This window comes from Phyllostomus discolor, chromosome 4, assembly GCF_004126475.2.
Source record: "Phyllostomus discolor isolate MPI-MPIP mPhyDis1 chromosome 4, mPhyDis1.pri.v3, whole genome shotgun sequence".
In the NCBI taxonomy this organism is placed as follows: domain Eukaryota; kingdom Metazoa; phylum Chordata; class Mammalia; order Chiroptera; family Phyllostomidae; genus Phyllostomus; species Phyllostomus discolor.
Genome location: NC_040906.2, coordinates 143323610 through 143345740, shown reverse-complemented (window position 1 = coordinate 143345740; position 22131 = coordinate 143323610). Strand labels below are relative to the sequence as shown.

Below are 22131 nucleotides of genomic sequence, written 5' to 3'. Positions count from 1 at the left end.
AGAAATAATTTAGATACCTAGGGATTTATTAGTAGGAATACTTTGATTTTTCATTCCTTCTCCAGAGCAGTTTCAGAGGCCACATAATTAAGGAGTTAGAACTTCTTAAGCCTTATCTTATTTGAGAAGATAATTGAGAAAAGGCTGTGAAAAACAGTTCTAGCATCACCTATAAAAATTTCAATTATTGTCTTCAATCTGACTTGTACAGTTTTCTGCTTTGCATTGTCTTCTGAATCAAAATCTGTGGTAATTTGTCTACCCTAGATCAAGCAACAGGACCAAACTGATACCTTTCCTTAAACACTAATTTCATTTCCCTTGGTTTATGTTGCAATCACCAGTGTAGGTTAAACTAAGGAAAGAGCAAATGTGATACAAATAGTATCTTGAATACTTGAATTCGCAGATATATGTGTTTGATAGCAATTCTTTCTCCTTTTTATTTCAGCATATTATTTTTTACAGATTTTATTTATTTATTTATTTTTAGAGAGAGAATAAGGAAGGGCGAGAGAGAGAGAGAAACATTGATGTGTAAGAGAGAAATATCTATCCGTTGCTTCTTGCATTCCCCCAACTGGGGACCTGGCCCACATCCCAGGCATGACTTTAACTAGGAATTGAACCAGTGACCTTTTGGTTCACAGGCTGACATTCAATCCACTGAGCCATATTAGCCAGGGCATTTTTTATATGCTTATATTTTTAGGATGTAGTATTTAGTTTGTTTGTTTTTTTAAATTTATTTATTTTTAGAGAGAGGGGAAGGGAGGGAGAAAGAGAGGAAGAAAAACATGTGTGTGGTTGCCTCTCGAGCACCCCCTACTAGGAACCTGGCCTGCAACCCAGGCATGTGTTCTGACTAGGATTTGAACTAGTAACCCTTTGGTTCTCAGACCAACACTCAATCCACTGAACCACACCAGCCAGGGTAAACTTCATGTGCTTATAATTTTAGGATCTAGTGTTTAGTTTTTATCTTATTCTCAAATTATGTCATATGTTTTTGATATGAACATCACACTAAAACCCCTAGGAAAGCATTTAGAATCACACTGGTTCTGCTGGAGTGCTACCATTTTCAGTCACTAATAAATGGGTTAAGTTCTTATGACTGACAGAGAATATTTGTGGAGAATTTTGTTTTACAAGCATACTTGATTTAATCTTCAAAATAGCATAATTATGTAGGTGGTATTATCCTCATTCTGTGGATAAATAGAGAAAATAGATCTGGAAAGGTTTAGGGGAATTGCCCAAGGACTTATTTAGCGGTAAATCTGAGTCCCAAACCCAAGTCTTCTGATTATACAACACGTTGTCATCCTATTTCACCAAATAAAAAGTTGTCATTAATTTAGAGAAAACTTACATTTCCACATTTCAGATAATGATCTTAGCCAAATATCTTGGCACAAATGACTTGAATATCACAGTGTTTTGTCCGTTGTTTATTAGGCACAATGCGAATGCTGACAATGCACATGTTTGAATCCTGAGTTGTCATCTTATTGTAAAATTAAATATGGTAAATCCTGATACTACCATCTTCTAAAGCAATGTAAAATAAATCCCTATAAACTTGTTATATCATTTTGATGGATCAGAATATTCTTGAAGTTTCTTAAAAGATTCCAAACCTGTCTTAATAAAAACATTATAAAATCTAAACAAAATCTGATATTTAACTAAATACCATAAAATCATATTTTAAGGAAAAATAACTAAAGAATGTTATGGATCCACTTGCTAGGATGAAAAGTAATGCTACATTTGGTAGAGTTTTCACTTCATGTTATTATTGTTTCTTTTTTAGCTCCTAGGAAACCAGGTCCTAAGGGTCCAGCAAACAGAAAGGGAGTGGGATTTCACTCTCAGATCCTCAGTAGGGAGCCACCAAGGAAAGATACTGATATTGTTACAAAACGGGTTCATTCTGCAAGACTGCTAAAAATCAATGCATTGCAGAATGAAATAACTGAACTCCAGGTCAAATTAGCTGAGCAGCTAAAAGAAAATAAGGCTTTGAAAAGGCTTCAGTACAGACAGGAGAAAGCCCTGAATAAGTTTGAAGACACAGAAAATGAAATCTCACAACTTATTGCTCGTCATAACAATGAGATTACAGCACTCAAAGAACGCTTAAGAAAAGCTCAAGAGAAGGAGCGGGCAACCGAGAAAAGGGTGAGAGAAACAGAAGACGAACTATACAGGACGAAATTATCCTTGCAGAAACTGAGAAAGATCTCTGAAGCTAGACACCTACCTGAACGAGATGACTTAGCAAAGAAACTAGTTGCAGCAGAGTTAAAGTTAGATGACACTGAAAGAAGAATCAAGGTAAAATTTCTATAGCTTCTGATTGGACTGTTTTGTATTATTTTTCACTGGGCATTTAATGTGCTCTATTAAGATTGCTTATTGTAGTACACCATTTGCTTGGAAATGAAGACTATTTTTTAGTATTTTTCTAAGTAAGAGGTTAGGAAAAATTTAACACTGTATATTTAAGAGAAAGAGGCAAAAGAATGTATACATTAAGGGCCACAAGTTAATGGATGAGTGTTTAATTATATGGATCATAGTTATTTTGGGAAAATATACTATTTGATTACTGATTGAAAATCAAATTGATTCTAAATTGAAAATACTATATAATAACTGTAGCATTTAAAACTGACATTTTGGGGTTATTATATAAGAAATGCCATGTGAGCAATGTTTTGTTTTTATTTCTTTGAAGATTTTTGAAAGATACCTTTTGGAGCATGTGTGCTCTTAACTCCCCAAAATGAAAACCCATATGAGAGGTGGGTGGAAGAATGTTGAGTTACTGGTCTGAGAATACAGATTTTTAAAAATATTATTTTTCTTGAAATGAAAGAGGAAAAGGGTACCACCTCATAAGTGATACACAAGGAACTTATATTATATATTACCTCATATATATATATATATATATATATGACACTGAACATTCAAGTTAAGGCTTAGAATTGCTAATAATTGACATGTACTTTGGAAAGCAAAGGTAAGGAAAAAGTATGGAAATAAAGTTTGCTGAGAGAGCTCTAAAGGAAAGTCAGAACTATATATAAATTAGCTTTTTTAATTTTTAAAAATATTTTATTTATTTTTAGAGAGGGAAGGGAGGGAGATAGAGAGAGAGAGAAACATCGATGTGTGGTTGCCGGGGGTTATGGCCTGCAACCCATGCATGTACCCTGGCTGGGAATCGAACCTGCGACACTTTGGTTCGCAGCCCACGCTCAATCCACTGAGCTACACCAGCAAGGGCTATAAATTAGCTTTTTGCAATGTATTAGGTGTTTTTAATACAGTCTTACCTCAGTTCTTGTCAGCTTCAGAGTTTGTCAAACCCTGTACTTGTCACATTTTGATGAGAAAAAAAATGTTTCAGCACTCAGAGCTTGCTTGGGACTTGTTGCATTTACTAGAACTTGTATTAGTCATGACACCGCCCCACAAGAGAAAATGCTTCATCATTTAGTACTCGTCAGTTTTGGCATTTGTCACAAGTTCCTGAATGAATTAACAATGAGTACCAAAGTAGTACTGTATGGCTGGGAGCTTTTATCGTAAATGGAAGTGAGATTTTGTCAAAAATCTTTTCTGCGTCTACTGATATTTTCATATAATTTTACACTTCATTTTGTTCATGTGATGTATCATATTAATTGATATGAGGATATTCGACCAAACTTGCAACCCAGAAGTAAGTCTCACTTGATCTAGGTGTATGATCTTTTTAATGTATTGCTGAATTTGGTTTGCTAATAAACTTTTGAGGATATTTGCATCAATATTAGGGATATAGGCCTATAATTTTCTTTTTTTGTAGGGTCTTTATCTGATTTTGGAACAGGGTGATGCTGACCTGGTAAAATGAGTTTAGGAGCCTTCCCTCCTCTCCAGTTTTTTGGAAGAGTTTGAGAAGGATAGGTACTAGTTTTTATTTGAATCTCTAGTAGAATTCTCTTGTGAAGCCATCTGGTCAGGGCTTTTGTTTGTTGGGAGTTTTTGATTACTGATTTGATTTTGGTAGTAGTTATTGGTCTATTCATGTTATCTATTTCTTCCTTATTCATCCTTGGAACATTGTATGTTTCTAGGAATTTATCCCTTTCTTCCAGGTTGTAAACTTTGTTGGTAGATAATTGTTTCCTATTATTTCCTTACAGTCTTTTGTTTTTCTGTGATGTCAGTGTCACTTCTATTTCATTTCTCATTTTATTTATTTGGACCTTCTCTCATTTTTTTTCTGATGAATCTAGCTAAAGATGTGTCAATTTTGTTTATCTTTGGAAGAGCCAGTGCTTGGTTTTATTGATTTTTTTATTCTATTCTGTTATTTCCAATCTGATCTTTATTATTTCCTTTCTTCTACTGAACTATGTTTGAGCTGTGTTTGTTCTTTTTCTGATTCCTTTAGATGTAAGGTGTCTATTTGAGATTTTTCTTGTTACTTGAGGTAGACATGTATTGCTGTAAATTTCCCTCTAAGAACTATTTTGGTTGTGTCCTCTACATTTTGGGTCATTATGTTTTCATTTTCATTTGCTTCAGGTATATTTTGATTTCTTCCTTGATCTCATTATTAACCTTTTCATTGTTTAGTAACATTTTATTCAGCCTCCTTGTGTTTGTGTGTTTTTCAATTTTCTCCTTATACTTGAACTCTAGCTTTATATCATTTTGACTGGACAAGATGTTTGATATGATTTAAATCTTCTTAAATATTGACACTTGTTTGTGGCCTATTATGTGGTCTATCATGGAAAATGTTTAATGTATACTTGAAAAGAACATATATTCTGTTCTTTTGGGCTGAAATGTTCCAAAAATATAGTTAAATCTATATGTGTCATTTGAAATATCAATTAAGTATGTGTGTCATTTAAGATGACTTTTTTATTGTTGATTTTTCTGTCCAAATGATCTATCTACACATTGATGTCAATGGGGTGTTAAAGTCCCCTACTATGGCTGTATTACTGTTGATCTCTCCCATTATGTCTGTCAGTATTTGCTTTATATATTTAGGTGCTCCTGTTTTGGGTGTGTAGATGTTTACAAGAGTTATATCCACTTGTTGGGTGGATCCCTTTATCATTATGAAATGTCTTTCTTTTATCTGTTTTAACAGCCCTTGTTTTAAAGTTTATTTTGTCTGATCTAAGTATTGCTACCCCAGCTTTTTAAAAAAGTAATCTATTTGCATAAAATATCTATTTCCATCCCTTTATTTTCAGTCTCTGTGTGTCTTTCAACCTGAAGTTGGTCTCTTGTAGGAAGTATAAGTACAGGTCTTGTTTTTTGATCCGTTCAGCCACCCTATGTTTTTGGATTAGACATTTAATCCATTTAAAGTAATATGTGGTAGGTATGTACTTACTGCCATTTTGTTAACTATTATTTTCTTAAGAAATTCTTCTCTGTTCCTTTCTTACTCTCTTGCTCCCTTCTCTTGTATGTTGATGACTCTCTGTAGTGTTGTGTTGGGATGCCTTTGTTGTGGAAAATCACTTTCACACAAGGAGAGATAACAAAGCACAAACTTTATTTCCCGGGGGCCCAGAGGGTTAAATCCCAAATTCTGAGCCTGATCTTTACTCTCCCTGGGTTTAAATAGTCCCGGGATTCCTGCCTACGTGGGGAAGCAAGGTTACAGAAGCTAGATGCAGAAGTTAGATCTAGCTACCTTATATGGGAGACAAAGGAGCAAAACGCAGGAGGAAGCTACAGAGCACAGGAGCTTATCATGGGAGTTAGTGTATGACCTTGAGATAATCAGCTGTTGCCTTGGTGACGACTGGTCAGCTTCTACAGTCCTGTGTGAAATTTTGCAAGTGTTACAGTTACAGAGCATAGAAACTTTCGGGGTTTTTCTTTTCCTGCCACACCTTCTCCTTATTTCTTGTTTATCTCTTACAGATTTTGGTTTGTGGTTACCATGTGCTTCACAGATACCAAGTTATCTTGATATCAGTCTATTTTAAGGTGATCGTTGCTTAAGTTCCAGCACATTCTGAAATCACTACTTTATTTTACTCACCCCCTTCATGTTTATATATTTATTATTTTTTACTTTTCTGTGTTCCTTAATTTATTGTTATAATTACACATGATTTTCCTATTTGCCTCTTAACCTTTATACTTCCTTTATAATGGGTTAATCTACTGCTCATTAAGTGTTTACCTTTGCCAGTGAGAATTGTTTTCCTATATTTTATTTATATGTTTCATCTTTTTTCTACTTAAATAAGTTTTTTTAAATTTTATTTTAATTGTTGTTGCAGTGCAATTTTCTATCTTTTACTCCCATCCCAACCCACCCAGTTTCTTTAACTTTTCTTTTAATACTAGTTTAGTGGTGATGAACTCCTTGACCTTTTTCTTGTCTGGGAAACTCTTTATCTCCCTTGCAATTCTAAATCATAGTCTTGCTGGGTAGAGTAATCTTGGTTGTGCCAGTACCTTCTGACCTGGAAAGTTTGGGTTGGAAAATTTGTCTGGTAGTATTATGGGATCTTCCTTGTGTATAACTAACTGGTTTTCTCTTGCTACTTTTAATATTCTCACTTTGGCATTTTACTTACATGTTTAATGTAGGCTTCTTTGGGTTCATCTTCGTTGAGAATCTCTGAGCTTCTTGGACTTTTGTGTCTATTTTTTTATCCCAGTTTAGGGAAGTTTTAAGTCATTATTATTCCAATAGATTTTGAATTCCTGCTCTCTCTCTTCTTCTTCTGGTCCCCCTATAATACACATGTTGGTATGTTTGATGTTAACCTAGAGGTGCCTTAAACTGTCCTTATTTTTTCAATTTGTTTTCTTTTTGCTGTTCCAGTTGGGTTTTTTTTTTCCTATCTTGTTACAGATTGCTAGTCCAGTCCTCCACTTCATCTAATCTGCTGTCAATTCCCTCTAGTGTATCCTCATTCCAGTTGTTGTGTTTTTCATTTCTTTTTTAAGATTTCATTTATTCATTTTTAGAGAGGGAAAAGGAGGGAGAAAGAGAGGGAAAAAGACATTGATGTGAGAGAGAAACATCCATCAGTTCACTCTCATACACATCCCAACTGGGGATTGAACCCACACCCCAGGCATTCCCTGACCGGGAATCAAACCAGTGACATTTTGCTTTGTGGACCATGCACAACCAACTGAGCCACACTGGTTGGGGTGTATTCTTCATTTCTGATTATTTCTTTTTCTATGGTTTCTACTGCTTTGGTGAAGTTCTCATTGAGTTCATCTATTTTTCCCTATGTTAATTGAGCATCCATATAACCAGTGTTTTGAAGTTTGTGTCTAGTAGATTGCTTTTCTTCATTTCATTTAGTCCTTTTTTCTAGAACTTTGTCCTGTTCTTTAATTTTTTCATTTCCCCATTTTGGCTGCTTCCCTTTGTTTGTTTCTGCTGCATTTTGCAGATCTTTATTTTTTCCTTCCTTCTTCTAACTTTGGGATTAATTTGTTCTTTGTGTAGTCTATTGAGGTGTAAAGTTACATTGTCTATTTGAAGTCTTTCTAGTGTCTTACTCTGTGAGTTTATTGCTATCAAGTTTCCTTTTCAGAACTGCTTTAATTGCATGCCACAAGATTTTGTGTGTTGTATTTCCATTTTTATTCTTTTAGAGATAATTTTCCCCCTTTTTGGGTTTGACTCAATAGTTTAGAAGTGTGTTGTTTAGTTTCCACTTATTTATAGATCCTCTCACTTTGATTTCAGTTTCATTCCATTTTGGTCAGAAAAGATGAATAGTATGATTTCAATCCTAAATTTGCCAAGATTTGTTTTGTGTCCAATTATATGATATATTGTGGGGAATGTTTCATGTGCACTTGAGAATGTGTATTGTGCTACTGTTGAATGGAACCTTCTGCTATGTCTTTTAAGTCCAGGTGTTCTAAAATGTGGTTTAATTCCAACGTTTACTTAAGTAACTTTTTGTCTGGAAAATTTATCCACTGCTGATAGTTTGGTATTAAACTTCTCTACTATTATTATATTATTTGTTTCTCTTAAAATTCACTAGTATTTTCATAATGTATTTCAGTGCTTGGGTGTTTAGAGTATGTATATTTATGATTGATTGTTATATCTTCTTGATATTAGACCTCTTTATTATTACACACTGATCTTCTTTGCCTCTTATTATACTTTTTGGCTTGAAGTCTGTTTTGTCTGTTTTGTCTGATATAAGTGTGGCTCTGCCCACCATATTTTGATTTTTATTTGCCTGGAGTATCATATTCCATCATTTCACTTTGAGTCTATATGTGTCTTTAGAACTATAATAAGTCTCCTGGTAGTTGGGTCTTGTATTTTCATCCATCCATCCACTCTGCCTTTTAATTGGTAAACTGAATACATTTACATTCAAGTTGACTGTTGATATGTAAGGATTTACTACCAATTTATCTTTTGTCTTCTGGTTTGTCTTTTCCTTGTTTCTTTTTCCATCTGTTTCTGTCTGCATTTGTAAGTTGGTGGTTTTCCATGGTGATTTACTCAGTCTCCCCCTTTTTTATGCTTCATATCTCTGGTCTAGATTTTGCTCTGTGGTACCATGATGTTTACATAAAACATCCCATAGATATAATAGTTCTTTTTCTGCTGATAGCAATTTATTTTTATTCACTTGTAAGTGTTCCATCCTTTTATCCTCTCCTCTTTTATATTTTTGATGTCACAAAGTATCTTTTTATGCTGTGATTTGTTACCAAAGTGTAGTTAGAGTTATTTTTAATGTTCTTTTTCTTACCATTCTATTCTAAAAAAGAGTACTAGTTTTCTAATTTTCACTATCACCCTAAGCAGAGTTTGTGTACTTTTTTTTCACCTCAACTTGAAGAGTTGCAATATTTCTTGTAAGTCAGGTCTAGTGGTGGTGAACCCCCTCAGCTTTTGTTTGGGAAAGCCTAATTTCTCCTTTATATCTGAAGAGTAACTTTGCTGGATAGAATATTCTTGGTTGGCACTTTTAATCTTTCATACTTTGAATATGTTGTTTTATACTCTCCTACCTGTAGAGTTTCTGCTGAGCAATCTGCTGATAGCCTAATGTGTGTTCCTTTGTAGATTACTAAAGTGTTTTTTCCCATTTGGTTGCCTTTAAAACACTTTCTTTGTCAATGACTTTTGACAGTTTTAACATAATGTGACTTGGATAAGGCTTTTTTTTGTGTTGAGATAATATAGTGTTTTATTAGTTTCATAGACTTGGATGTACAGCTTCTTTCTCAGGTTTGGGAATTTCTCAGCTATTTTGTCTTTAAGTTTCTGCTCTTTTTCTCCTCTCTTCTCCCTTTGGTTTGCCCATTAATCTAATGTTGGCTCTGTGAATGCAGTCTGACCATTCTTGTAGGGTTTCTTCACTTTTAAAAAATCTTTGTTCACTCTCCTGTTCCACCTGAATCACTTCGAAATTCCTATCCTCAAGCTTGCTTATTCTCTCTTTCATCTGATCTCTCTTCCCAGGGCTTTGTAAAAGCATTCTTTATATCTTTTTAGAATTGCACTCTTTGTAAAGTACTCTTCTTATCCATTAATTTTTGTTCTGAAGTCATTATATTGCCTGAGTTTTCTTGCAGTTCATTAGATTTCTTCATAACAACTATTTTGAATTCTTTATCAGTGAGATCACAATATTCCCTATTTTGGGATGTGATTGTTAGGAAATTGTCATTTCTTTTTGTGATATTATGTTACCATATTTTTTCATCGTATCTGATGAAAAGTCCCTCTACTACTGCATCTGAAGTAGTGGACACTTTTGTTCATTTTGATTCTAACAGTTCAACAGGTTCATAATTAGGAGCCTTCTTTTGTTTTCTAGAAGGTGGTTCTATAACATACATTTTGGTTTCTCTTACCAAAGCTGACTTACCACTAAGGTTGGGAGCTCGTGCATTAAAAAAAAATCTGGAGGAGAAAAAAACCGTGGTGGCTGTAGAGTTGTGGGGGTGGGGGGGGTGCAGCTTTGGGCGTTACTCATGTAGGGGGATCCCTCAGTGGAGGGAGCCCCAGAGGTCTGTGGGTGGATTTTTTGCCAATGTCCTGGGGTACACAGAAGGATACATATTTCTTCATCTCTCTGTACCTGCCTTGTTCTTTTTCCTTTTCCTCTACCTGGTGACTGTGGTCTCTTCTCAGAGAGAGCAATGGGTTCTTCTAGCTGGAGCATGCACCACAGGGCAGACCTTCCACTCACCACATCTACCTTCCACGTCCTCTGCCAGAAAGGTTGTGTTGGCCTAACTCTGCCGCCACTGCCACTCTCCTGGCTCTGCAGCCTGCTCTGAGAGCCAGTCCACCCTCTTTTGGGTGTACAGATGGACAGATCTCTCAAGTATCCTGGTGTGCTGGGCAGAGGGGCATTTTTGTTCAATTATGGGTGTCTGATTAGTTGTAAGTCAAAGGGGAGAGGAAAAAAAGGAATGACTCATACCACCGTAATGTTGACATTATCTAAAAAAATATTTTAACATAAATTCTCATAAACTTCATAGAACATTTTGAAGGCCAGGGAGATGCCTATTATTTTTATTTAGAGATGTGTTTTAAGGTAATCTCAGCACCTTGAATAGTGCTGTGTAATTTTACACAGCTGTCTTCATATCTGTTTGCCCAAACAATGATTCTCAAAAGCTGTGATTTTCATCACAGCCCTTAGCTGTCTTTTGCTCCCAACTTAAATGACTATCCATGTATGTCTCAGACTAATGCTTAAGATTATTTATAAATCATTGAGAAAAACAAAGAAAAAATGTATTTAAGTATTAAATTGTTTGGTCAGTCTATTTCACAGATTATTTTGTTTAGAAATACTAATCCCAACCTGGTTTGTATGCCTTATACAGTACTACTAAAAAGTCACTTTGATGCTAAGTGAAATTTTTTGCTGTTTAATTATTTTAAGTACTATTTTAATGTGTTTGCACACATATCATAGGAACTAACGAAAAACCTTGAACTGAGTAGCAACAGTTTCCAACGACAGTTGCTTGCTGAAAGGAAAAGGGCATATGACACTCATAATGAAAATCAAGTTCTTCAAAACAAGTTGAAACAATTACATCACAAATTGAAGGTAAGCACTTTATTTTAAATCAAATATTTCTCCCTGTAATATATTAGATGAAAACTCAATATTTTTACAATACTGTTAACTTTCATATTTGTAAGTGGTACAGTATCATTTACAAAATTCCAACACCATCTTTGGCACTTATAAAGAAAAGGTTTGTTGATATAATCACTATAACACTTGTCAAAAATGAAACACTGACTACATTAAGAGATATTATATAACTGAAGTTAAAAAATTATGTAAAAAAATTATGGGCACTAGAGTTTTTCTGTTGCATGGTTGAATAATCCAGTGTTCTTCCTCAGATAACCATGATTAATTAATTTTAAAGTTATTTTAAATAATGCCCTTAATTTTCACAGTGTGCAGAATCAGAGGAAACATTCAAATCAAGTTAATTTTGTTAAAAAAATTGTTCTTAATTTTCTCCTGAGATTATTTGTGTTGAAATTTTGTGAAAAATTTAGTGTTTATACATTATCTCACATTGAAGTTTTACTTTGTTAATCAAATTCTCAGAGATATCTATAGCCCCCAAATGGTCAAGAACACCTGTGCTTTTTTTGTTGTTGTTCTGTTTTGTTTTCAGAATTTCTGAACATCTTTATTTAGGCTCTTTTTTTTTTCAAAATAATAAAATGTATTGCACACCCATCTTTTTTTTAACATTTTTTTACTTTTTTTCAAGTACAGTTTTCTGCCTTTCCCCCCCACACCTCCCCACTACCCTAGCCCTACCCACTTCCCTCCCCTGTTTCCACCCCCCCGCCTTGTTATTGTCCATGTGTCCTTTATAATTGTTCCTTCAAACCCTTCATCCTCTTTCCCTATAATCCCCTCCCTTCTCCCTTCTGGTCACTGTCAGCCTGTTCTCAATTTCAGTGTTTTGGGTTATATTTTGCTTGCTTGTTCGTTTTGTTGATTAGGTTTGTCTTTCACCACCTGGCTTATTTCACTTAGCATAATGCTCTCCAGTTCCATCCAGGCTGTCATGAAGAGTAGGAGCTCCTTCTTTCTTTCTGCTGCATAGAATTCAATTGGAACACTTGTGTTTTTTTAAAAAAAGGTTTAATTTTTAACTCATTAATAATTTATAACTCACATTTGAGAAACACTAACTAAATTATTTGTCTCTTGTTTAAAGTGGAAGACAGTTTAGGACAATACTAGTTCTATCAGGTAGAAGTGGGAAGATGAACAAAATGAATGTTGCTTTATTTTCTCTCTCTCTCTCTCTTTTTTTTTTTTTTTTGACTGCCAGTATATATTGGACTTTATAGGGAGAATCATTGCCTAAACTTAAATATCCTAGAGATGTTCCTTTCTAGGAACATCTTAATTTAGGTAGTTACAAAAGGAAGCTGAACTAGGTATATTTCAGTTTGGTAAGTAAAATATCAGTTGACAAGGTGAGAATTTCTGTTCTAAACTGACACTCTATGTACTTAAATGTACTGGGTTTATTTTCAGGAAAAGGAGAAAGAACTGGATATAAAAAACATATATTCTAACCGTCTACCAAAGTCTTCTCCAAAGAAAGAAAAAGAATACGTATCAAGAAAAAATGGTATAGTAGCTATTATTGTTGTTGAAAAACATGTGGTAGCTATTACTAACAACAAAATAAATTCTGAAATACAAGGAAGGCAAAGGTGAAAGAACTTCATTGAAATAAATTTAAGTTTCCTTTAAACTATTGAGTAGTTTAATATTTAACGTTAGATTTTGGAAATTCTTTCAACTTTCTCGAGCTTTCCCCCAGCTCATAAAAGTTATATTTTATATAATTTCTAAAGTTTTCTTTATAAGCATAACCCAAACTAGAGATTATAGTACAATATAGTACAATGAACCCTTTATTTATATATCACCTAGCTTTAATAATTACACATTTTACTAACCTTACCTCTTTTTCTTACTCCCCCACCCCAAAGTATTGTAAAGCAAAATACAACTATTTCATTTCACTAATAAATACTTTTAGTATTATGATGCATATATTTATATATTTTTAAACAGAAGTATAATTTCTCTCTTCTGTAAATTATAAAAATTTAAAAACACTAACTATATAAACACTTAATAGGATTTACTGGTCAGAATTGTCATCAAATTACATAACTGCCAGTAAATCCTAGAAACAAAAACTATAGTGAGTAGTCATTGAGCTGAGCAAAACATGCATTATTTCATTTAGATGGTGAATATATATACCAACTGAATTCCATATATCTTAGCAATGTTTACTACAATTAGAAAAATTATTTTATAATTTTCATGGTAGCTGCATGCCAATGTGATTTAACATACCAGTGTACAAAAGGAGTACAAACCAGTGAAGACTTCAAGCTGGAAGAATTTCCTATTACACCACAAAGAGTTATGTGTTATGAAAACAAATGGGAACCCAAACGTCTTACTTTGGTGAGTTTAGCAGTATAATTAGGTACCAAACCTTAGCTCTGAAGTTTTTCTTAAAACACATATATCAAACATTTTAAAATTTCAGCAGTGACACTAATGCTCTCTCTATAAATATGCAACTAGACTTTCAAAGAGACAAGTACCATCTATGTATTTTTATTAAATTCTTTACATTGACTCTTAGTTCACACTGTATCTTTCAAATGCTTCAGAAGAAAAATGTTCTAAGTTTCTTACCTTGTATATACCAAGATAGTCTCAAAAACCCTCCTTGCTTTTATGTTTAAAAGCAAATTATAGTAGTTTTCAAATGATTTGTTAGAATTTTACTACATTTAACTTGGGGGAGAATTTTACAAGTTAGCTAAATGCTGAGCAAAGAACTTGCAGTGGAGTCTGACTTCATGCGATTTGAACTAGAGTGGCATGCAGTGGGTCTGTGTTGGACCTTCACGTAATAGGACATGTATTCTGACTACTGGAGGGTCCTTTTCTCTAAGAGACTTTTCTCTTTAGTGTTTAGTTTAAAATCCAAAAGAGATGTGTACCAGAGAGCCATCACATTTATATAATCCTATGTTTCTGTGCCTTGTAAGTATCCCCATGATCCTGAGATCTCTTTTTGTATAAAACAGAAAGGATGAACTGATTTGGTTCCCGTGTCTACTCTAATTTTTTGTTTCTTAATTTTAATTTAGACAAGTTAGCTGTATCTGCTGTATTTCTTCCTGTATTTGCACTATCATGGAGACTAGTAATCATGTTAAGTGGTCTTTTTGAAGGTTAAATTGTGGAATATGATAAAAGTTTCAGCAGGAGGAACAGCAGCTTGATGTAGTAAAAAGAGTATAGCCTTAGAATTAGCATTGCTTTTTTGTTAAATTCTGGTTCTGACATATTAGTTGTGTGACTGGAGCTTCAATTTCCCAATTTATAAAATGCAGGAGCATTACCCTTCAGGGTGTGGTAATAACTAATCACAAAGTTTATTAAGTTAAGACCGATCTTCCACTTTAAAGAGCCTCAGCAAATGGGAGCTGTGTTGGTTAAAGTACAGACTAAGTTGCTATGGGAAAGAGACTTCGAATGTAATGGCTCAAGCAAAATACAAGTTTCTTTCTCTTGTAATAGTCTAAAGGTCAAAGGGTAGTCCAGAATAGGCAGAAAGATTCGTTCATGGTAGCTGTCTTTTGTCTTATTGCTTTTCCACCTTATAGGGTATAGTCTTCTTCTTTATGCTTGGCTCACCACCCCTGTGAGAAGGAGGAATGAGGAAGTGAAGCAAGCAGTTTTTTCTTTTACAAATGTGATCAGAAGTTGTATACATACTTCCACTCATACCCTATTGGTCCTGTCTAGCTGCAAGGGAGGCTAGTCAGTGCAGTCTCCAGTTGAGCAGCCCAAGGTATTTTGTAACTAAAAGGAAGACGGGGAACATGGATACTAAAGGGGCAATGCTCTACTACCCAAATCTACTAATAACATATTTTACTTTTATTAAGAAAAATGTACATGTGAAAGAGACCACATAAAAGAATTTAAGTTTATATTTTTACTTGATTTAAATGTTACAAAATTTATTAATTGAAGGCTTTCAGCCTAAAAGTATAGGTGAGACTCATATCCTAGTATAAACTGAAAGATTCCATGTAATTGTCTCTGCCTGTGTTACAGTTTAATGCCATCTCAGTTGGCCCTTATAGTCAGTTAATAGCCTTTCTGGTTAACTGAATTAATCAGATTTTTTGTGAAATGTACAAAGCAATAATACTTCTGAAACTTTTTATAATTTTAGGTAGGGTATTGACTTTATTTCTGTTATATTGGTTTTAATATAGCTTAAAATGCTTCCTTAAATTTTTAACTAAAATATGAAAGATGCTTCAAAAGCACACAAATTTCTAAGGGTGGTAACTTCTGGTTTTAGTGATTTATTAATTAAAAATTTTATTTCTAACTTAGTTGGTATCATGCTTAATGGGAGATAAATCTAAAATATGTAAATTAGCTTCTTCTCCTTTTTCTTCATGTGAACTTGATTTTTTTTTAATATGTAATAGGACCTGAAATCTGAAGAGAGAAATGAGCATGAAGAAGCAGGATTTCTAAGCCCAGTTGTACAAAGAGAAGAAAAATTTGTTAAAGATCAAGGAATCCATGTTGTAAAACAAGAGGCTAAGAAACTACAGGATGGTAAGGGTTTGTTTAAGCATGTGATTAGTCAGCGTCCCTTGGGAAAGAAAGGGTTAACATCCCCTAATATCATCCAGCTGAAGAATAAATTGGACATACAGAACAAGAAAAGGTTGATACAGTAGTAGCAGGTATTCTATCAGGAATCACAGCATTTGAATGAATGCTGTGATTACTAAAGAAAGAAAACAATGAAAAGTGTCTTTCAGTTGCTATTTGGGTTAGAGAATAAGGATAAAATTACCTTCAGAAAATTCAGACAAAGGGGAAAAAATTCATTGTGTATTAACTAAAGCTTAATGAAGATATAACTGAAGTACAACTGTCTTTATTGGCTTGACCTTGAAACTCTTTAGTGTGTAGATTAGCCCAAGCATTAAAATCAATGAATTATGAGGTTCTGAATATATTCCTATAATTTTTCTTTGGTTTTAACTTGTAAAGTAAATCTTTAATATGTTCAACCATTAGTGTAGAAGTTTAGTGAATCAACTCACATGGTTTCAGATACTGGAAATGAAGTTCAGTAATAAATTTATTTCTATCTGGATAAAATGTCTTAAAGGTAAAGGTGAGACCAAGCCTTTGAATGTACTCTGTTACTTATGTAGTAGGTGCTTACAGAGAAATCCTTTTTTTTCCCCCTTAGAGGTAATGGAACATAAAATCATAATTAATTGTTACTTGAATTAGTGTACATACATTTGTGTATATATTTAAAATAATATAATAGTTGAGTGGAAGCTATATTGATATCACTTTTGGCTAAGGTGCAAAGAGAGATGCTTTCACATGTTAAACTATAGAATAGAAAATTAGGTGTTATGTTCAATTCTGTCTAGGTACCAGGAAAAGGAATAAAGTAATAGACTGTCACTTTTCTTTGTCCTTTTCAACTGATTTTCCCCACCCCTGGTGTCTATATGAAATGACCTCTGACATCATTGAGAATGTATGTCATTTACTAAAATTACCAAATGTGTAGAGTGCTCTTACATATTTTAATACTTAAAATTTTTTATTTGGAAATAATTTCAAAATTATAGCAAAGCAGCAATAATAGCCAAAGAACTGTTCAAGATTAAGTTGTATACCTCATGCCCATAACCATAAAATATTTTCATGTGTATTTCTCCAAAATAAGGACATTCTCTTATATCATGTCATTCTGGTATGGTTTTCAACCTCAGGAAATTTAAGTTTGGTACAACCTATTTCTCTTATTGGCTGTCTATACTACATCTGTCAGCTAACACAGTATTGTCCATTACAGTATTTTCTTATCTGGAATAGCTTCTTTACCTTTAAAAGAATATTTTGTGAGATTTATATTCCTGATGAATACAGGCCCTTTTTCTTTTTTAATAGAATGTTCCTCATTGAGGTTTATCTGAAGTTTTCTTTTAATTAGATTCAGGATAATGCATCTGTCAGAATACTGAATAAGTGATGTGTCTTTCTAAGGGTATGACATCCAGTAGTTAAACTTATTTTTAAGTTTAAAATAGAAGTATTTTCTCCATCCATGCCACTAGCCTCCATTCAGTGTGCAGCACTACATCAGGTATAAAAACTAGGCAGAGGACCTTCTTCCGCACTCTTTAATTGGAGAACAAAATTTTTCTTTCAATGGGAATACGAATCTTAAATACAGTACACATTAAGTATATTCTTTTTGAATCCCAGAATATCAAGTATAGATATGAAATTTATGGTGTCCATTTTCACTGTAGTGTTAACACCCAAACTAAATAAAAACTTGCTTTGTAAAAGATGAGGGTTGAGGTTTCCTGTTTAAAAATATTGATTGCTATAAAATTTCATTTTATACAGAATGGGAAAGAGAAGCACTTGCTAAAAAGCAAAAAGAAAAGACATCTGTGCTAGAGAAAGAAGCCAAGCCGGCATTGGAAACTGGAAGACACCAAATGAAAATGTACCAAATTCAAAATCCAGATAAATTAGAAGAGGAAAAAGAAAGACTGAAGAAAGACCTTCTACTTGCCAAACTGAATGACATCAACAGAGAACTCCAAGATTCTCAGAATCTAAAAGGTCATCCTCTGCCATTGCTACCTGATTTGGAATCTGAAATGTACTCCCCAGAGAAAAGCCCCAAAACACACATGTTCTCTGAATACTCAGAGAGAGTATTCAGTGGCCATCACTTTCAAGACATCAGCCTTTTAACTTCAAAAGGAGATGGTTGGAATCCAGGAAACATCAGAAGCCCAGTCTCTCCAAATGAGCTTGCATTTGGCAGCTACGTGCCTTCATTTGCAAAAACATCAGGGAAGTCAGATCCATTTAGCCAAAAAAATGGCCTTTTGGATTTCCAAAGAAACAGTGTAGAGAAACTTAGTAAAGACAGTGTAGATTTAACTACAAGAAAAGAGAGAAAAGCTAATCTGATGGAACAGCTCTTTGGTGCCAGTGGCAGCAGCACCATTTCCTCTAAAAGCAGTGGCCGGAATTCTCCGGCTGCTAGCAGAGGAGACTTTGACCCTTTAAATTTTTTCCCTGGAGACAGAAGCAGCAGAGAGCATGATGAAGATGACTTTTTCCTCACCGAAGGAAGAAGTTTTAATCCAAGCAGGCACAGATTAAGAAATGCAAACAATAAACCAGCAGTAAAAGCAGTTGGTTCTGTAGAAGATGAAATTGAAGACATAGCACTGAGATGACTGACTATAGAATACATTTTTCAAATTGTAAATATTTAAATATTTTAATACAGTATATATTATAAAATTTAAGAAATTATTTTAATAGATAAATACAGTGCAAATAAAAATAAGTTAATCATATGACTTCACGTAGCTAGTTCACCAAGAGTGAAGGAGGCTCTTTTGAATGAAACCTAAAATAGACAAATATTTTACTTAGTTTTTACTTATTTACAAATAGGTGTTACCTCTTAAATTAGCTCTATAGGAAGTTTTACTCCATTGGAGTTCACATTCATTTTCTATTTTTAATCCCTATTTATTTATTTGTATTTAACTCAGTGAGCATATGGCCAAACCTAGTCTTCTTGTTGATCAACTGAGTGTAAATTAAGGGCGAGAGACTCTGTTGGGAAGCTTAACTCCCGGGCAGTGGAGAATGGGTGCTATTTCAGAGCCACGTCCTTAGTTGACAGGGGTGGAGGTCCCTTTCTTACATGGCCAGGCTGAGCTACTTTTAAGTGAAGGCAGCCATGACCTTGGGGCTTCTCATTTCTTTGGAAGAAAGCCCAGATAAGGGCTACTCATTTCTCACTCACAAGTCTCATTCAGTCACAACTGAATCAGAGAGAGCATATTAGGTTGAATTTGGAAGATGTTTGCACAAACAGTTCTGACATGGCCCCCAGTACCTAGTCAGTAATTCCTCTCTTTGTTCTCCTGCACTATTTGTATCTGAGTTTTCATACCAAATACATGAAATAGAAGGAATTTTATTCCAATATAGAAATATTTTCAACTCAATTATGTTTCCAAAGTAACATAACTTGGAAATTTTAATATATACTATTAAGATTTGAGCTTATTGTCAAACCAAAGAGAAAATGATAGTGTAATACTACTCTATTTATAGAACTATTTTGAAAGCAAACTTGCTTAAAGTGTTTTAGAAATGGGAATTCTGCCTTGCAGTCTAGGGTGGATGTTTTTCTGTTGAAATGCATTTGCATTAGTCCTTTGCTCACTTCATCTGCAAAGACTTTATGATCTTGTATTATGCTAAGTATGATTGGTCTTTAAGAAGTGGTAACACATTACCAACCACGTAAAGTTTTCTGCTAATGTTTAAATGAAGAGTGGTGGAAATAGTGCATCAGGGGAAGAATTTAAAAACGTATATTGGCACTTACTCTAAAGTGAGATGTTATGTTTTTTTTTTTTTAAGAATTTACTATGTAGTCACTCAGGGTATGATTTCCAATGCCAAGCATACATACTGATGAGGGTACAAGTGTTCCTGTTTATCTTGAATTCTTATGAATGCTTATTATTGAATATAATTTCATAACTATTTGACAAGACTTTACCTGGTTAGGTCTCTAATTAAAAGATGTACCAGCCATCTTTTCAATTGTATCCCTATCATTTATTGGGATTTGAATCTCCCAAAAGTGCTTAACTATATTTTTAAAATGTTTTAATAAGTAGATTTTTATGTCTAACATAAATAAGTATTTAGTATGTTGCAAATAATCCTAATATATGTAAAACACAATATTGTAATGCAGTTACCAATAAAATATTATGTAATGTTAATTTTGTTCATAGCTGCTTATTTTTCTGCCAAAAGTATTCAAATACTTAGGTTGTTTTGTCTTACAGGCTTTTCAAAAAGCCTTTTAGTAAAGTTGTATATTTAGGTCATTTTGATTACTCTTTTGTCTTTCGTTACCCGATATTTTCTAGGCTCTTTAACTGGATACAGAATTTCTAACAATTACTAAATTTAAACCTAAAATTAAGTTATATACTTAGAAGCATTGTGGTATGAAGCATTAAAATTGGAGATTAAAATGTACAGAACAGGGTTTTTTTATGAACAAACCTTAGAGAGTACATTTTTTTCTAAATAAGTTAAATTTGTTGTTTGTACCCAGAACTCTTAATAAAAGTTAAGAACATACTATGACTCTTTGTTTGAATGATACCTTAGGTCACCTGGGAAAAACATGGTGGGAAAATTACCTGCATGGTTAATTTTTATTTCATTATTCACCTATTCTTATTCTGTCCAGTGTTTTTAGCTGAAGTAGATGAATTTGCCCTAAATCTCATTAGACAGTGTGCTAGTCTTATCAGATAATTATAGTTTTAATTAATCCTTTCACCCTTAATAGCTACCATAATGGCATATATTGCTCATAATATTTAAAAAAGGTAGAGATGAAGATAATTAAATAGATTCATAAAATAAATATTAAAAAAGGTGGGGGTGAGAAGTATTAAATTGATTCATAAAATAAACCTATTTTATGGCTGACTTGCTGTGTTTTTGTCCCTCCTTTGGATCAAAAACACAACACAGGAGATGGACCTCATATTCAGACACACTGAACTTCTGGTGTCCCTTGCCAGGTATTAGCTGACTATTTGTCTGATGAAAAGGGGATGGGAAATCTGTATTAGGGAAACAATATGGACTTTTTAACATTAAAAAGGTACCATATATTAAAAGGATCTGCCTTTAAAGCTTTTTCCTTTCATACAATAAATGCCTCTTTCACAGGAAAGTCCCCTATTATGTCATTTGAAAGTGCTCTCCTTTGAGTAAAGAGCATGTATTCATTAGTTATGAGGGCTTCCTGGGTGTACTGCACTGTATTAGGTGCCAAGAGAGTAAGACACGTCTGGCTCCTACCCTCACAGAGTGGATGCAGGACACAAGTGAGCCATCCCTGCCCACCCACCCACCTTCCCTGAGTGCCTTTGGGTTCCTCAGCTGCTATTGATCTTTTAAAACACTACTTAAGGTGGTTTTGAAGAGTAAGTGAAAAACTTAGGTTAATATTTGGATGGGTGTCTGGTTTAATAATAGCTAATTACAAGTTTCTTTCAGGACATAATTTAAAAAAATAGGGCATAGGCTGTCTTCTGGTCAAGATGGCAGAGTAGGTAAATGCTGTGCTTGCCTCTTCCCATGACCACATCAAAATTAGCACTAAATTATACAACCATTACTGAAAAACACCTGAAGGCTAGCTGAACTGAAGTCCTATAACTAAGGTTATAAAGAAGCCACAAGGAGACTAGTAGGAGGGACAGAGACACAGAATGCCTGTTATACAGAACACAGGTTCCGCACCCATGTTGTGATTAAGAAACAAGAGGGATACCTCGGCTGCAGGGGTATGCCCTGTGGAGCAAGCATTCCCATTCCTCCACCTCCGATGCTCAGGGTACCAGTGCCAGTAAGAATTCCCATAACAACTGACTGTGAAAACCTGTGGGGATCGCATTCAAGTGAGATGAAGGGCTGCTGGAATCCCAGGCATTTCTCTTGAGGACTTGCATACAGATTTACAGCCTTATTCACCCTGGGCTCCAGTGTGGCGGTGCCACCTTGAATAGTGCCAGGGACATAGAGGGAGGAACTGAATTGACTGGCTTCAAGGTTGAAAGGGCAGGCAGGGATCAAGGCACCTCATTTGAGGGACAGAGGCTCTGGCAGGTGCCATTGTTTTTTTCCTGAGGCCTTCCTGCACCCAATTAGCAGATACAGGTGTGTGCAAACTATAAACTCTCCATTAATCTGGCTAACCACCCCACTCTAGTGATTCCTTGAGACCCAGCCCAACTCACATGCCCTGACAAATCTCTTTCACCGATTTTTCCACACAAGTAGCCTTACCTTAGATCACACTGTAGACTTTGCTAAAATCAAAGGT

The 22131-nt window shown here is 34.4% G+C and overlaps 1 protein-coding gene and 1 long non-coding RNA gene across 2 annotated transcripts in view; one reads left to right on the top strand and one right to left on the bottom strand.

The window, feature by feature from the left end:
* LCA5 (lebercilin LCA5) overlaps positions 1-20369 on the top strand; it is a 33181-nt gene extending 12812 nt beyond the window's left edge. Inside the window, exons 3-8 of the mRNA XM_028511041.2 lie at positions 1820-2343; positions 10986-11123; positions 12594-12690; positions 13408-13547; positions 15608-15740; positions 17574-20369. Coding sequence (XP_028366842.1) covers positions 1820-2343; positions 10986-11123; positions 12594-12690; positions 13408-13547; positions 15608-15740; positions 17574-18424 — 1883 coding nt within the window. The 3' untranslated portion in view covers positions 18425-20369. The remainder of the gene's footprint in view (positions 1-1819; positions 2344-10985; positions 11124-12593; positions 12691-13407; positions 13548-15607; positions 15741-17573) is intronic.
* On the bottom strand, positions 5459-6292 carry LOC118500254. Its single transcript, XR_004902808.1, has 2 exons — positions 5928-6292; positions 5459-5531 (listed from the first exon to the last, which is right to left on the bottom strand). It is a non-coding gene; the product is annotated as an uncharacterized LOC118500254 (long non-coding RNA).
* Positions 20370-22131: the final 1762 nt, after the last annotated feature.